The 15201-nt window shown below is 49.6% G+C and overlaps 7 protein-coding genes across 7 annotated transcripts; 3 read left to right on the plus strand and 4 right to left on the minus strand.

Moving 5' to 3' along the window:
* Positions 1 to 216: 216 nt before the first annotated feature.
* HER10_EVM0007549 (uncharacterized protein) lies at positions 217 to 754 on the minus strand (the record flags this gene model as incomplete). Its single annotated transcript, XM_035477102.1, has 4 exons — positions 217 to 363; positions 417 to 493; positions 551 to 669; positions 717 to 754. The coding sequence occupies 4 exons, from the start codon at positions 752 to 754 to the stop codon at positions 217 to 219; spliced, it is 381 nt and encodes a 126-aa protein (XP_035338570.1).
* Positions 755 to 1450: 696 nt separating this feature from the next.
* HER10_EVM0001433 (uncharacterized protein) lies at positions 1451 to 2048 on the plus strand (the record flags this gene model as incomplete). The annotated part of the gene is made up of 2 exons (XM_035471180.1): positions 1451 to 1578; positions 1643 to 2048. 2 exons carry the CDS (start codon positions 1451 to 1453, stop codon positions 2046 to 2048), a joined length of 534 nt encoding a protein of 177 aa, XP_035337990.1.
* Positions 2049 to 4323: 2275 nt separating this feature from the next.
* On the minus strand, positions 4324 to 5073 carry HER10_EVM0002679 (uncharacterized protein; the record flags this gene model as incomplete). Its single annotated transcript, XM_035472381.1, has 1 exon — positions 4324 to 5073. One exon carries the CDS (start codon positions 5071 to 5073, stop codon positions 4324 to 4326), a length of 750 nt encoding a protein of 249 aa, XP_035338110.1.
* Positions 5074 to 5949: 876 nt separating this feature from the next.
* HER10_EVM0011530 (uncharacterized protein) lies at positions 5950 to 6898 on the minus strand (the record flags this gene model as incomplete). Its single annotated transcript, XM_035480960.1, has 2 exons — positions 5950 to 5997; positions 6065 to 6898. 2 exons carry the CDS (start codon positions 6896 to 6898, stop codon positions 5950 to 5952), a joined length of 882 nt encoding a protein of 293 aa, XP_035338932.1.
* Positions 6899 to 7567: 669 nt separating this feature from the next.
* Positions 7568 to 9918, minus strand: HER10_EVM0000688 (fungal specific transcription factor; the record flags this gene model as incomplete). Its single annotated transcript, XM_035470458.1, has 6 exons — positions 7568 to 7829; positions 7944 to 8734; positions 8804 to 9324; positions 9442 to 9611; positions 9694 to 9800; positions 9877 to 9918. The coding sequence occupies 6 exons, from the start codon at positions 9916 to 9918 to the stop codon at positions 7568 to 7570; spliced, it is 1893 nt and encodes a 630-aa protein (XP_035337922.1).
* Positions 9919 to 10748: 830 nt separating this feature from the next.
* Positions 10749 to 11114, plus strand: HER10_EVM0005381 (iron transporter; the record flags this gene model as incomplete). The annotated part of the gene is made up of 1 exon (XM_035475002.1): positions 10749 to 11114. The coding sequence occupies one exon, from the start codon at positions 10749 to 10751 to the stop codon at positions 11112 to 11114; it is 366 nt and encodes a 121-aa protein (XP_035338341.1).
* Positions 11115 to 11300: 186 nt separating this feature from the next.
* On the plus strand, positions 11301 to 13938 carry HER10_EVM0002025 (iron transporter; the record flags this gene model as incomplete). Its single annotated transcript, XM_035471754.1, has 4 exons — positions 11301 to 11330; positions 11384 to 12100; positions 12162 to 12376; positions 13746 to 13938. 4 exons carry the CDS (start codon positions 11301 to 11303, stop codon positions 13936 to 13938), a joined length of 1155 nt encoding a protein of 384 aa, XP_035338042.1.
* Between the last annotated feature and the right edge of the window lie 1263 nt (positions 13939 to 15201).

Below are 15201 nucleotides of genomic sequence, written 5' to 3' on the forward strand. Positions count from 1 at the left end.
GCTCTAGTGACAAGAAGGACGGTGTGAACAAACAGCGTGTTAATGACAGATCTGGGAAGCTCAGATTCATAGCCACATGCGACAGAAAAGTGAGATAATAAGTCCATTACTCAAGTGACCGAACATCAAACTGAAAACAAAAAAAAAAACACTCTGTAGAGTCTCAAAGTGATGACTGACCCAAATTCTTCCTACACCTGCGCACTTCACGCTCGTCTAACCGCTGTTGCACTGCACTCTTCCATCGCCATTCACCTGAAGGCTCGAGCACGAGAAGCACGTGCTATCCTTCGCTCCTGCATCACGGCACCGTCTGTTGAAGTCGTCTCCATCGATCTTCCACTTCTTAATCATATTTTGAAGCTGGTGCTGTTAACTTGGTTCAACCGAATTTCCTTCCTTAAGGTCCGGCTTACGTATTGTCCATCCTTACGAGGCCCAGGGCTATGTGCGAACCAATCTGTTTTAGAACTCGCCAGATGCTCAGATGGACCTTGATTCAGTTAGTCTATTAAAACTTAACGAGCAACACGCATGTAGTAGCACTTACCCCAGACGTAGCCATAGCAGGGCTTCGCGGCAACCTTCGCCGTGGCGGCGTGGTCCACGGGGCCGTTGGACCATTGCTGGCAAGCACAGTAGTCGTGGGAGTCTGCTACGGCGCCAGAGCTATTTCTTATTAGTAATATTACTATGCAGAATGAAGTATATCCTACATTAGCGCAATGGCTGCCACAGCTAATTGGAAGCGCATCCTGTGATGTTTGATATGTTGATAAAAATAAGACAAGAGAAGATACAGTGAATCAAGAACCAGAAAGTATGATGTACTCTTTGGGTCAGAAAGAGAAAAAATCAATTGTCGAATATAGTCAGCGAGTATAACGACCATGAACAGCGTGGGGATACCCTCTCGGTATAAGTATTTAGACACATTGACTCGGTAGCAACCCGACGGGAACTTTTCGCCCGTATTGCTAGAGAGATGGTTAGTCCAACGGTCTGGCCGACCCGTGAGTTAATTGCATCGGCTATTCAGGAAGCGAGTACAAGACCAGTAAACTCTGACCGGCCCCGTCTTCGGGATTTTCTCAACTTTGACTATGATCATTAATTTTCCCATGTCATGCAATTGCTTCTTCGGGGTACCAGATTTCATTTTCTTCGCTTTTTAATATAATATTTAGCTTCTTTGAACTCTACAGATTGCTCCTTACTGACTAGTTGGTGGACAGAGTTTTCGTGTCCATGACGCCCGGTCCAGCAAATTTTATGAAGTTGATTAAATCTGGGTACGTGCGTTGTTAAGCCTCTGTGATGCGGGTTTTCATGTTGCCTTGCCTGTCGACACATATAATACCTTGAACCTGCGCATGAGGCTTGAATGGTGCAGTTGATCACTATCGTTCTTTATTTGATCTTCAAGCTTGGAAGAAGACGCAGCTCCAACATGAAGGCTTCCGCTCTTTTCTACATTCCACTCTTCGGCCTTGCGCTCGCCGCGCCTGCAACTCCACAGGATCAATGCAGTGTTGAGACAAGCAACATCTTCCAACAAGTTTCCAGCCCAGATGGATCGTATGTAGACTCTCGCTCTTCGATGGATCAATGAGATAACATGCTGACGGATTAACTTTGACAGTGGCGTTCAAGTAAAGGGATGCGACATTGCCATTCCGCAATCCTCAATCGAGGCCAACGGCCTTGACAAGCGAGCGATGCATGGCACACTCCAGGTTATGTGGACCATCACACTCTCAACTGCACAAGATATCATCATTCGCGCACTTGTAAACATGGTCAATGACCAAGTTACCTTGTTCACAGAGATGGCAGGCATGGGCGTCACTGTCGATAACGTCGCTCGGCTCTCGGGCACCCAAGTCGCATTTGAGGTGAATGCCGCAGGAAGGTGGGGTGACACTGCTGCCAGATTTGTCTATGACTTTGGCGTGGGAACCATCATCACCTTTATTAGAGAAGGTGCCCGGGACCCAAGAGGATACAATTTGCCAGTCGACACCCAGTACTGCTACACTAGACCGTGAGTTTGTCCACTTTCGATTCGGATTCTGTATTCTAAATTCATCATAGGGCATAAGCTACAAGCTGTAATTCTCTATATGCACTGGCTAGTCGCCTTGCGTCTCTTTGATAAATCTTTCTACTTAGGGACCGCACAAAATTGCACGGACAGACAGGAATGGCGGTCAGTGAAAGCATGGCTCGCATCATTACACGGATAGGAGAGCCATGCCGGTCGTTTGTGGGCATTGTAGAGGTTGATATTGGTTTATCATAGGCAAGGCGAAGATTTTTGAGCTTCCCATGGGCTTCAAGATACTTGATTCAGACTGAACTAAGGGATAAGACCCAAGCGCGCCCCGGAAGGGAGATTCTTCGAGTTGTACTGCAACACATTCTTGACTGAGCGTAGAAGAATTCAAGTTAGCATATGTTTCATAAGTCAAACCCCCCACTTCCTGGCACCCCCCTGTTTCTGGCACCCACAAAAACGATGGGATCACAACCCAACCTCCTCATTACTATTAACTATTGATCCTCAACCACACCCACTACAATACAACTGCCAGCCTCACTAGGGCATTCAGAGTCGCTGGATTCAGCCGTAATAACCTCCTTTTCACCCGCTTCGATTTGAGCCCGATGGATATCCCTGATGTTCGCAAACTTCGTGTTGGGATCGATCTGAACAGTCTTCCTCTTCCTAACTGCAGCGTTGGTAACTTGAGCCCTCAGGTGAGCCAGCTGCTGCTGGGCAGCTGCCAGTTGCCAGGCCTGCTCTGTAGCCTTTTTCACCTTCCTGAACAGCAGCCGTTGAGTGCTGGTATCATTGTCGAGTTGGGTGTATAAGTGCAGTTGACCGCTGAGCTCTGCCAGCTTCCTGGGTGTCGACCAGACCACTGCAGAGGAAGCAGAATCCCATGGCTCAACAGGGTAGTTTGTTGACCATTATGGCATCGCTTTTGCCCCGACTGGTTGGTTTGGTGTGGTGGGCTTAGCAGAAGGCTCAGGTAATACCATAGGGTTCATCAGGGGCTTAACCATCGCTACAGGGTGTAGACCAGTCCACTTCCAACCACTTCTGATGTTCGAGACTGATAGACCAGCAAGTCGAGCCTTCTGGTAACAGTCCAGGAAGTTCCTTTTACCTATAATGGTAGAGTCGTTCCATTGAGACAAGTAACCGAGCTCCTTCCGATAGGCTGACTTAACAGGGCTGAAGACAGACTGGTCAAGTGGCTGGAGGACATGAGAGGAGTGGTGGTAAGAACAGTAAATGGATATTGTTAATATAGCAATTCCACATGAAGTCTGTCGTCGTATGACTCCCATGCCCATCCACAATCAACAGTCGAGCCTCGCCCTCAGCCTCGGGCATAGTCTGTGGGATAAACACTTCTCTAACCATTCAATGGCAGTTAAGTCTGTAGTCCAGCCATTATCTGTTGCTGTAAACTCCCACCCATCGTATGGAACCAGATGTAATGGAAACCACTGTTGTTGGACCGTCTTCCTTGAAAATGATAAGAGGACGAAGTGCCCTACCCAAGGCTGAGATACACTCAATGATAGAGACCCATGCCCTCGACCCAGGTTGTTTCTTGCGAACAGACGTCGTCTCAGCCATGCCCAGCACTAACCCATTAGCTCCTGACCCTCGAGGATGCCAGTCTCATCCATATTATATCTGTTGGCTGGTTTGATGTCCTTGATCTCAGGGATAGCAAGGAACTTAAACCAGTTCCTAATGACCTCAGTAGATGCCCCATTAACGCGTCTAGAATCGATGGAACGACTTCTCTGAACCTTAATGATAGGGTTCCTTCTCACGAAGGCATAGATCCAGCCTTTTCCTAATGGTTTGGTATCCCCAGCAGCAGCCAGAACTCGCTCTGCGAATTCCTTCACCTGTTGGTGCGTTGGTGCGAGGCCCAGCGAAGCCTGAATGCGAACCCATTGTGCCAGCTTACTCTCCTGGTCAGGAGACAGCCTCTGCCAGTCAGCAAAAGCCACTTTCCTAGTCTGACCACCTTGGAGACGTAGTTGGAGGGTTGATCGTGGTATCCCATACTCCAATGAGGCTCTCTTTGACTCTTGCCGTTTGAGATGTCCTCGAGAGCCTGACGAAGCTGCATTAGATATAGAAGAAGGTATGTGCAAAAAATGAGCCCATTTGGACTCGAATTGAAAATGTTGTGATAAAAGGAGGTTGGGGGTGGGCATTGCGTTGTGGTGGATTTTCGCGTTTTTGTGGGTGCCAGAAACAGGGGGGTGCCGGGAAGTGGGGGGTTTGACTTACTAAGCAGATGGAGTCGGATTAAACAACTTACCTTCGTTCCAGCTGAAAGGCTCGACCTTGGATAGGGCAATCTCCCACCAAAGTCGCAAACACCACGTCGCGACCAACCCATCTCTAATATCTTGGGTCAATGGGACGACGATCTGTAGCTTGTGGATCCCCTCCTCGCTCGTCTCATGCGCCAGAACCGTCCTGTCGCTCCCATCACGCCATTCCTGGCGTCCGCTGCCCCGCGTCTTAATGTTGAAGAGCATCTCCTTGGCTTCAAGATCGGCCCCTTCTCTCGCCCTCGTCGCCCTCCAGGCGCGGTAACCCGATCCACCCAAGCGTCGGTGTGTTTTAATCCCCACATGTCCAACGTTTCCGCGAGAGACCGAGTTCAAGTGGTATGGGAAGGGGGGCTCAGTGACTGTCGGGTCTCGCTTTAGGTCGAAGATGTGCTTCTTTCGTGATGTTACCTGAGGACCGGATGCTCTAGAAGAGTCCCTTACACTATTCTCATAGCGGTAGAACGAAACTGATGTATTGGACTCCCGCAGGTGTCCGATGGGGTAAGTGAGTTCGTATAATGGCGGTGATGACGCAGAGGCTGTGTTAAAAATGGTTGTTCCGGCGAGGAGGAGGGTGCCGGCGGGGATGAGGTCATCACTTGAAGTCGGGACTCCTTCAGAGTAGGAAGGAGGAACGTCGGCTACAGGATCACCCCCTGAGTATGCAGGAGTGGCTTTCTCGCTTTTGTCGCCGAACATATTGTCGCAATGTAGTCTCGTAGGCAGATGACTTCAGTGCAGGAAATTGCTTTAGAGGCAAGGTCGTCCCCAAACTAGAGGCTTATGTGTCGCTGAAAAGTCGAGTATTTGCTGATTTTGCTGTTGTTCTTACTCTTGAAACAATTGACAGGTTTTAGAACTTGAGGCTAAGAGATAATGTCCGACGATGCAAGATGGGGATCTTCAACAGCGATGGGTCCTTCGTGGTCGGGATATTATAAGCTTGAAATATGTGGTTCGGAACGGTTGGGATTCCCGTCTTGGCTCTATGTGCTGTGCGAACCCCAGAGATCCCGTGGTATGATCTTCGCGAGTTCACTGTTTGGCAAAGAAAACGAGCGGCAAACTTCCAATAATTTGGTACACTGCAAGTTGCGCCACACCATATGACGTATGAGAAGCCGAAGTCATAAACTGTTCACAGGGGCGGTGTAAATTCTAGTGGGGTTTTCTTGAGGCTGCGCCCTGGCCTCGGGCGCCTACCGTCTTGGCAGTGATGATGATGACTGTAGCCTGCAAGAGACTAGCCGGTTGGGGAAAAGATGGGTAAGATTTAGAGAAGGAATTGATCTTTTGTCAACTGCTCCAATTTTGCAACGGGGCTTTTAAAGAGGTTACAATAGAGACCCCCTAAAACATAAGATCAGATGGTTTAGCCAGCAGTGAAAATGGGTTCAACCATCCTGGGGCCCCAAGTTCAGAATGCGACATCGCGGCGATCGCTCACCACCTGTCCAGAAATCAATTTTGGACAGGGTGAAAGTCCATTTGAATGGGTATTTATTAATGCAAGGCTTAATTTAAAGCCTAACAGCTGCGGCTCCACCCCTGTCTGTAACCCTTCAAGTTCTGTGATCAATAGTTCTCGGCCTTCAAAACAGCCTCGAGGCGCGGGATATCAAACTGTTTCGATGTAAGCTTAGCGGCCAAGGGGTATGCATCGGATTATCGATGGCCCACAGCGACTTACCTCGATACCGGCTTTAGTATCCCAAATCGTTACCTCTTTGGCAAAGAGCATGTAAGATAGATTCTCATCCAGGTTGAGTGCTGCGCTATCCAGTTTTATTTGCGAAGCCCGAAGCTGCGTGATGGCTGGCCCGCTGTCATTGAGCCACAATTTGATGACAGTATTGATGATCGGCATGTCCGCTCCACCAAAGTAAGGCCTGACATCGGCGCCCGGAATCGGGACGTGGATACTGGCGTTGTAAATCGTTCCGGCGGGCAAGGGTTTGATCAGTGCATCGGCCAGATTCCTCGCAAATGTCTCGTTCGATGTGGCATTCTGCGTAGCCATGGCCCAGAAAAAGGCGACCGGAGGCTCGTTACCGGGTTTCGCCGGAGATTTCGGGGCACCCGCAGTGATATTGGTCAGGAAAGTCTCCGTCGCGATCATCGACATGGCAACTGGGAAGTCGTTGAAGTTGGCTCCATCAGGACCGATCACCGTCTCGGTGTAATTCGTGGAGGGTGGGCCCAAGAAGGACGTCGGGGAGCTGCTGTATAGCTCGGCGATATCGTCGCGGCCGACGTAGACTTGGTTCGCTACGCTGTTGTTTGCACCGAAGACTCCGTCAAAGACATGGCTTTGGATGTAGGCTGCGGGGAAGGAATCGTCTCGAGGTGCGTTCCATGACTTCTGCCCGTGAACCAGTGTATGGTAGTACAGATACTCTTTGTGCGTGAGACCAGAGCGGCGACGGACTACAGCGAGCTGCTTCGGGAGAGACTGCGCCTGAGCGGAGATGATCTGACTCGCAACTAGGCCAAGCAGGAGGCTGATGGATGAGACTTGAACCATCTTAGCAACTCCGAAGAACGAGATTAAAGGTTGACTTGATATGATGGCGGCACAAGAATAAAGAAGAGTACTGGCGGCTTTCTATCTCAAGTACTTCCCCTTAAGGTCGAGCTTAAGTTACTGAACCCCTCAGCCGATCGTTCATCCTTCCCGGTGGGGCCGGGCTGCCGAGGCCATGGGAACACCACCTGCCCTAAATGAAAGCAATTATTTGTATAATACGATTGTTTTGACCCATACAGAATAGCTCGGTTCCTGGGTTTCTAATAGAAGCCTCGCTACCGAATTGATCAGTAACCTCATGAATATCGCTTAGAAGCGAGACTCCGGCAGCATTACTCGGGTTCCGGAAAGTGGGTGGAATGACATTGCGTCGCGACTAAACTTAATTAACTCCTGCACGTATTTGATCTAGGGTATCATTGAGCATCATCCCGTCCGCCAGTAAGAGCGAAGCTTTCGGGAACGTATGTTCTGCAGTATAAATACGCTTAATTATTCGGATTGCCACCCTTGTTGAGACGAGAGCCAGGGGAGCTCTAACCTCTTGGCTTGCTAAGCCGCTCCTTACGAACTTGTTCACCGCTTTGTCAGCGGGAGCCGCTTCTTATGAGCTGGGCATCTTCCCAACTGCGTCTTTCCTAAAACCGTCACGAGTATGCTGGAATTTTACAGCTCATGTTGTAATCCCTCTTCCTGCGACTTGGTGATGGCACATGATCCGAGCCACATGAGCCACATGATGAAGTCGGACGTTCTTTGAATGCGCGTACTTTCTTCACGTGTTGAGGCCCGCGGGATTGCTACACGGATTGCGTTGGCGGCCGAAATTAGAAGCTCGAGATCGAGCTGGCCGTCCGCATCTTCTGGGTGTATGATCATGTTGAGAAACAGAGCAATGGCTGCATTGGTGGCGTAAAACATCAAAAGCCTAGGAACTTCGTTAGTTGCTAGACATCGACCCACACAAGAATATTAAGAAAATTGGCTGCGTGCATAGGTTCAATGCTGCTTGAGGAAGCCGGAGGGGAACATGATGACTGACCAGAAGCCTTCATTAGAGAAGGTATTCATACACACTCGCAGGCATCGAAGCGTCGATCTGCCGGCTTCCATTGATAAGTCATAGCTCGAGTGAATGACCCGGTGAAGATCTTGCCCCCCGTCGCCGATTATCGTATGTGCATCATATCGTCTGACTGTAGTATGAACGTAGATCATCAGGTACCAATACTCTAGAAGAAGGTGAAAATATCGTCGTGCATGAGGCGGTTTTGTTTCAGGCGTGATTAGAAGAGTAGTTGACGAGACTGAGAGAGCTGGCCGGAAGTCCACCGGAACTGACAGACGCCAGCGTTCAATCTCGTCATCTAGTTCTCGGATTGAAATCAAGAGTCGATTGTCTTTGTCCCTCAGGGCCTGTACTGAGTAAAGTAGCCGATATACTTTCTCTTTGAGATACCCTAATTGAGCGTCTCCCGAGAAGTGTGGTGTGAGATGGTCATCATTGGATGCATCTAGATGGTGGAGATACTCATTGAGACCACGTAGATAGGTATAAGAGCTCAGGTAATTTTCTGGGACGGTGAGATCACAGTAGATGTCAGCAAGTAGTGGAGGTTGTCCTGTCCGTAGGGACAAGTCTTTATCCGACATGTAGCAAACCCAGAAGAGATTTCTAATATGCCGTTTTCTTCTCTCGGACAGCGGGATCTCTCCTGTAGGGGCCTTCGAGGGCTGATAAAGGTGCCCACCGAGTGCACCGACTGTACGGCAGGCTCCTGGCAGTAGCGAATCGGCGTCTTGCCAATGACCGCTCAAGAGACGTTGCACATGCTTGACTCTAGATTTAGTTTGCCGATCATTGCATGAACTACTGCAAGCCAATGTCTAGGGTCGACTCACCAGTAACAGGGTTGTTTGCAACGTTGTGAGGCTTACATATCCGACAAGTTGATTGAGAAGATAGCTGGCTCTGGCTGCGCTCTCATCGCCGTCTAGCCCTGAAGAACCAGACTGAGCGTCGGGTAGTAATGTAATGAGACTGACGACACCGAAGACGCAGGCCCGGGCAGCCAGACAAATCGGTGAAGGTGAAATATTGTCGGGATCTTCATAAGCCTCGTTGATTGTCTCTTCGAAGAGAACTTTGTCAATGAGTGGGTATCTTAAGCGGAAAGATGACATGAAGTACGAAGACAAAAGCTCTCTTAAAGAAGCCTGATCTGGAAGTTGGCAAAGATCTGGCGAAAGTTGCGCATGTCTCCTCGCGAAAGGTGATGGCTTTGGTGTGAATATCTGAAGTTTACTCCAATCGATGGTTTGACCAGTCTTGGAGGAAATCCATCTGCGCCCGTCTTCGGAGAATGCGTGGATGCCTCTGAAGAACCAGTTGGGGCCGACATAGCTGCCGGGCCGGGAGCCATCTGCTGGTGGTGTTGTGTGAGTGTCATCAACACTGGCGGGGGTTTGAGAGAAGACCAGTGGAGAGATTGATTGCTCGGAAAAAGCAATAGAGTTCTGAATAGCTGCTGGAATTGGACTTTGAACAGATAGCGAGTTCGAAGTCTCCTCGGATACGGATATCGCTGGAGTTGGTTGGCCTCGACTAGGGGTGTCTGGCTGAGTTGGTTGCTGCGAATTTGCCTTGGCTAGCGCATCTTCGAGCTGCTGTATGCGATCGTTGAGGCCTTGGACGTCGCCCAACGTTACCCTAAAGGAAAGAACCGTTACTGGTCAGCAACGGCTAATTATAGTAACATGCTTCCTTTGTAGAGTGGTTGAGAATTACTGACTTGGTTTTCTTCTTCCTTCGTGGCGCATCACGGTGAAAGGTGCATTCGGAATCATGATGGCTGCACCAGTCGCACGGAGGGCCCTCTGCAGGGATAAGACATTGGATCTGGGATAACAAAGCACATGGGTCAGCGACTGCGTATGTTCTCCCATTAGGATGCGAGTGACTTCAGTGGCCTCACCTTCCTACGATAGCAGATATCGCATGCTCGCTTTGGTGGCATTTTGGCATTGATCAGCACTCCCTGGGAGCCGGTACTTCTGGTAAAGCTGCCAGGGCTTGTTGGTGCAAGACAGCATCGAATTGGACACACGGAGCAAACTCAGCTCCGTCGGCGGCAATGACCCAGGTTTTGAAAGATCTGGTGCTATGACTAAGCGGGATAACATCGAGCTTGGCTCCGATGACAAAGGGTTTGTCTCCATCTGACAGACAGAGGTTTAGGCTCTAGACCAAAACGGGACGGCCATGATTCAAGAGACGGGATGATGGCCATGTTCTCACTTTCAAAGCTCTGGGGACACATCCATCTTCCAGAAGGAATTGGTAGAAGAGGCCAGTATATAATGAGTGGCCGCTTAGAGATGGAGACCGTGTCAAAAAAGCAATTCAGACTTGAGAGATGACTTGCTAGACAGAATCTGGTTACATGAAAATGTGTGCCATCAAGCACGGCCATCAAGTAGCAAATCGAGGCACGGACGCGGAACCTGGTTTGGCTCCGTTGCCCCGACCCACGCGCTCACAGACTCATCAACCAGGGCAAAGCTCCCTGTTCGGAACCTCAACGTTTCCGTACCCAAATGTTTGCAACGCAGAGCTTCAGGAATGTTTTCACCTCTCTCATAGCTATTAGATAATAACTCCTGCTCACCGTTCATTTGAAGTCACGCCACGCCAAGTTTAATATGTCTATCCGTACATTATCTGATGCGGTCCTGCCCGGGCCTATAGCTATCATGCTTTCTCCGGTTCCTACGCAATCAACTATTTAGTTCTCTCATCCTTATCTGATCCTCGAATCTGAGGCTTTGGGCAATTCTCCTATGAACGATGACGCACACTCAGTCTCTCTCCGATGAAGAGGCCATCCGGCCCGACGAGCAGACGCCGCTTCTCGGCAATGGAGCAGGCCAAGGAGATGGCTCGGTCTCCGAAACCCATCGGGTGGAGCCCCGAATCGCACGCCGGCTCTACCTATCGCACTTCCTCTCGACTTGGAATTCTCGGATGTTCGAGTTCGGCGCCGTGCTGTACCTGGCGACCATATTTCCAGGTACACTTCTGCCCATGTCGCTTTATGCTCTTGCCAGGGGATTATCGGCTCTCGTCTTCGCGCCTACAGTTGGACAGTACATTGATAACAATGACCGGTTGAAAGTTGTCCGCGCATCCATTGGTGAGTCTCGGCGCATGTAGATTAACGACTAATCAGACTGTTTAATGTTGACATAATTTTGCCCAGTCTTCCAACGACTCGCAGTGTCAGCTTCATGTGTCTTATTTTACGTCCTCTTCATTAGGCTGCCGTTGGGTGACTATGGACGTCCGGCTCTGCTTGCGCTCCTCTCATTCATGGCCTGTGCCGAAAAGCTGTACTCCATCATGAATATGGTTTCAGTCGAGAAGGACTGGGTGAGTTTGAGCTGATTCCAGCAGACATCTCTATGTTTCTAATGGGTGGCTAGGTTATCGTCATCGCTAAAGGCGACATCGAAGCCCTAGCAGTTCTCAATGCGCAGATGCGCCGCATCGATCTTCTCTGCAAACTACTCGGGCCACTGTTCATCGCTCTTATTGACGGATTCTCCACAAGGGCAGCGATCATCGTCAACTTCTTCATGAACACCGCTTCTGTTGCTGTCGAGTACTATGCCATTGCCAACATCTATAACGAGGACCCTGATTTGCAGGAGCCTAAGTCTATGCCAACGTCTACCCCCGAAACAACGGCAGCGTCGGTGAATCCTGGCAAAAAGGTCCTGAGTCACATCAAGAGGTCCGCGTCCGACTTCAAATTCTACTTTGGCCATCGCGCATTCTTGCCATCGTTTGCCTGCTCTCTACTATACCTCACAGTGCTGAGCTTTGGAGGCCAGATGGTCACGTACTTGGTCGCATCAGGTTTCAACACAACATACATCGGCATTGCAAGAACAATCAGTGTGGTTTTCGAGGTGTTGGCGACTTGGGTTGCGCCTTGGCTTGTGGGTCGAATTGGACAAGTTCGCGCTGGCCTTTGGATGAGCAATTGCCAGGTTCTTCCTCTGATAGGCGGCTTGGTGGCTTTCTGGGTCTTCATGCCGAACCCCCTCATATCGGCAACCAGCCTCGTGATGGGAGTCATCATCAGCCGTCTTGGTCTTCGCGGCTTTGACCTATGTACTCAAATCATCGTCCAAGAGGTAAGAAGCTCCCAGCCCATGGAAAGTCTTTGGTGTGAATATGTCTAACATGAGAATTCAGGAAGTCGAAGCCGAGAGCCGTGGCAGATTCTCTACAGTCGAGGCAGCCTGGCAAAATGCATTTGAGCTACTTTCATATATGGCGACCATAATCTTCTTCCAGCCTTCGCAGTTCAATTGGCCCGCACTGGTTTCTGTTGCGGCCGTGACTTCTGCAAGTCTGGCGTACACGCTGTTCGTATGGAAGAGGAGGGGGCATCTGATTCATTTTGAGAAGTTTGGACTGTAGCCTTGACCCTATCTACCTTCGCTAAACATATCACTGTATGATAAGGGGAATCTTAATAGAAACATAAAGCATAGGGGCATTTCTACCAGGAGTTGTAATTCTTCTAGAGACTTAAACTTTCCAATATTCAGAGTTTCGAGATTGATGTGCTTTGCTGGCTAATCCTCAACCATGATACCGCAGCAGAACCATACAGCTCCCTTGGGCTTCTCTAATATTGGTTTCATCGTCCCTTTTCCCACCCAAACACCCTAGACCGGGCAAAGCACGGGTCCTGCAAGAGACTGAGTGCAGGACTCTCCGACCTTGCCGATACAACTTCCGGAGGTGCAGTCTTTGACTATTCCATTCTGCGAGCAGACTCCAAATGCTGCGCAGACACCAGCCTATTCCATATTAGCGGGCAGACTCACGGCTCATCACTTGTAACATCCTTGATGGGAATCACGTACAGAAATGGGCATGGCGAAGGCCAACGCAGCAGCAGCAAAGGCAATGACACGCATGTTAGGCGGCTATCGGAACTGACTTGAAGTTGAGCTTTTGATTGAAAGAGAAGGTGCAAATGAGAGATTGGTGCGTTTCCGAAGCGAGAGACAAGGTGAGAAGAGTTGATGAGACTGCGGCGAGGAGATGTCCATCAACTCAAAGGGACACAACGTTGCCTTAAATACTATTTTAACTGGCTGCAGGCCGTTAAATGATTTGCATTATTCCTACAAATATTACAACTCGGCCGAAAGATGCTCTTTTCGTAAAGCTCATACCGAGAAACAACGGCAATGAGTCAAACTGTAGGACCCGAGTCGCTTGACTAGTCATGAAATTAATGTCTTTAGGTTCTCGCCAAGATCGTACAAAATCATGATATGTGGGTTTCATTCCAAGTTGAGTAGAATCATAAGCTGCTTGACTCTACTGGCTCTTGTACACGCGCGTAAAGCCGGACCTGAAATAGGATAATGCCGTCTTCCACGATCGTTCCAAGCGAGCCCATCAGCCACGGGAGGCTGGTAAGCAAATACTCTCTGTCTTGCTTGTACGCAATGACACTCATTCCATATGTCAGATTTCCGGAAATGGACAGCAGTAGGAACAGCGGCGCAAGACCTGTAAAGTTTAAGATCATATGAAATCACAAGCAGTAGGGGGGTTAAACTTACCTTCACATGACTTTCCCCTGTAGTTCTTAATGATTTGAGGGATCCGGGCACTGCATGCTTAGGTCAGTTGGTGCAACATTTTGCAAGTTCATCACCACATACCACAGATAGCAGATCGCGCCGATGACTCCTAATGCTGAGCCAACCGATTCGGAAATGCCTGGCAACTCCGTAACGCTCACGGCTCCAGGAGGACTCTCGCCGCCAAGCAAACCAAACTGGCGAAGCACGAACCATCCCGAGATCCCCAGGATAGCGACCATGACAAGACATGCCGCGTTAAATCGCCAGTCGTGCAGAGTGCGTACAGTGCTAATGTCGGTCTCCTCATCCTTGTCCACAACCTGATTCGAGCCGGGAGAGGCAATTTGGTAGTGGCTCATTGAGTTCACGTCTTCAGAAGAGTCTGCGGGTTCGAGAAGAGGTCGTCGCTCGGGAGATTGCGATCTCGGCGTCCCGGGCTGTACGAGGTTTTGAATCCGACGTTTTGAGTTGTAGTACAGGCACTGGCAAATGAGTGTAGAGTCGGAAAAGCAAAGGTACGTTGTCACAGCTATGCTTGCGGGCGCGATGCCGTTCGCCAAACCGCCTGTATCGTGCCAGGTAAGTACATGTGGTCTGCACATGCATCTGAAAGACTGCTCGGAAGAACATATCCCGAGATCAGGTTGGCTGGGTATATGCGTGTGGTCTTACCTAGTAAATTGGTAACATCCCCCAATAGCCAGATGAACAGAAATGCCATAGATAAGCTGTCTGCGCTCTTCAACTTGTAGTTTGCGGCAAGTTGGGGAATCTAAAAAACTGTCAGTATATTTCCCCAGAACTATTGAGAAAAGCGAGATATACCAAGAGGCAGAGAAATGCAGCCATGCTAATGCTGCCGAGTATCTCGGATGCGTCATCCCGCGAGATAGGGCTCTGCGATAGCGACGCAGGTCGTCCCAGATTGACGGCGGCCATGGTGAAAAACGAGAGGCGCTACGTCAAATTATCAGACCAAAGAATACGTCGGTATACATCGAAGTAGCTAGCAAACTTACCAAGATAATATCAACCCCAAGAGAGAGGAGTTTGCAGAGTGTCGCGAGCAGCAGCAGGACGCATAGTTATCCATGACGATAACAAAACTATTCCGTTATCTTCCGCTGAGTCATCTCGTGTGACTGTGTTCAGACGGCGGCGCTTTGAGCGGTCATCGGCATGCGGGTAACTCGGTTAGGCTTTATGCGCTTTTAGTGGGCGCGTAGTTGGTCACAGGGTCCAAACAGCGGTGTCTCATGCGCTTATCTTCTGCGCCCGACAACTAATGAAGGTCTTTATTGATGGGGTTGTGTCTAATTTTGCTTCTCAAAACACGCGAAAATAGGCAGTTAGCTTTCCAACTCAAAGGTACGTGTCTTGGGGCTGTTCTCAGTGTGCTTTGTAAACTGCGCATTCGAGAATTTTGTTGCTAAATTTGTAGAAGTATAAGAGGTAGCATATGAGCCGCTGAGTGAGGTGTCACATGCATCGTGTACACAAAGGATCCGCCACAGGGGGGTTGATAAGCGACTAGGAGCTCAAAGTGGAGAGACCAGGCGTGCCAGACTCTTGGTAACGACCTAGTTCCAAGGATAAGTCGTCCCCCGAGCTCTTCTAGCTTGGAC

This window comes from Colletotrichum scovillei, assembly GCF_011075155.1.
Source record: "Colletotrichum scovillei strain TJNH1 chromosome Unknown Contig00001, whole genome shotgun sequence".
NCBI lineage: Eukaryota > Fungi > Ascomycota > Sordariomycetes > Glomerellales > Glomerellaceae > Colletotrichum > Colletotrichum scovillei.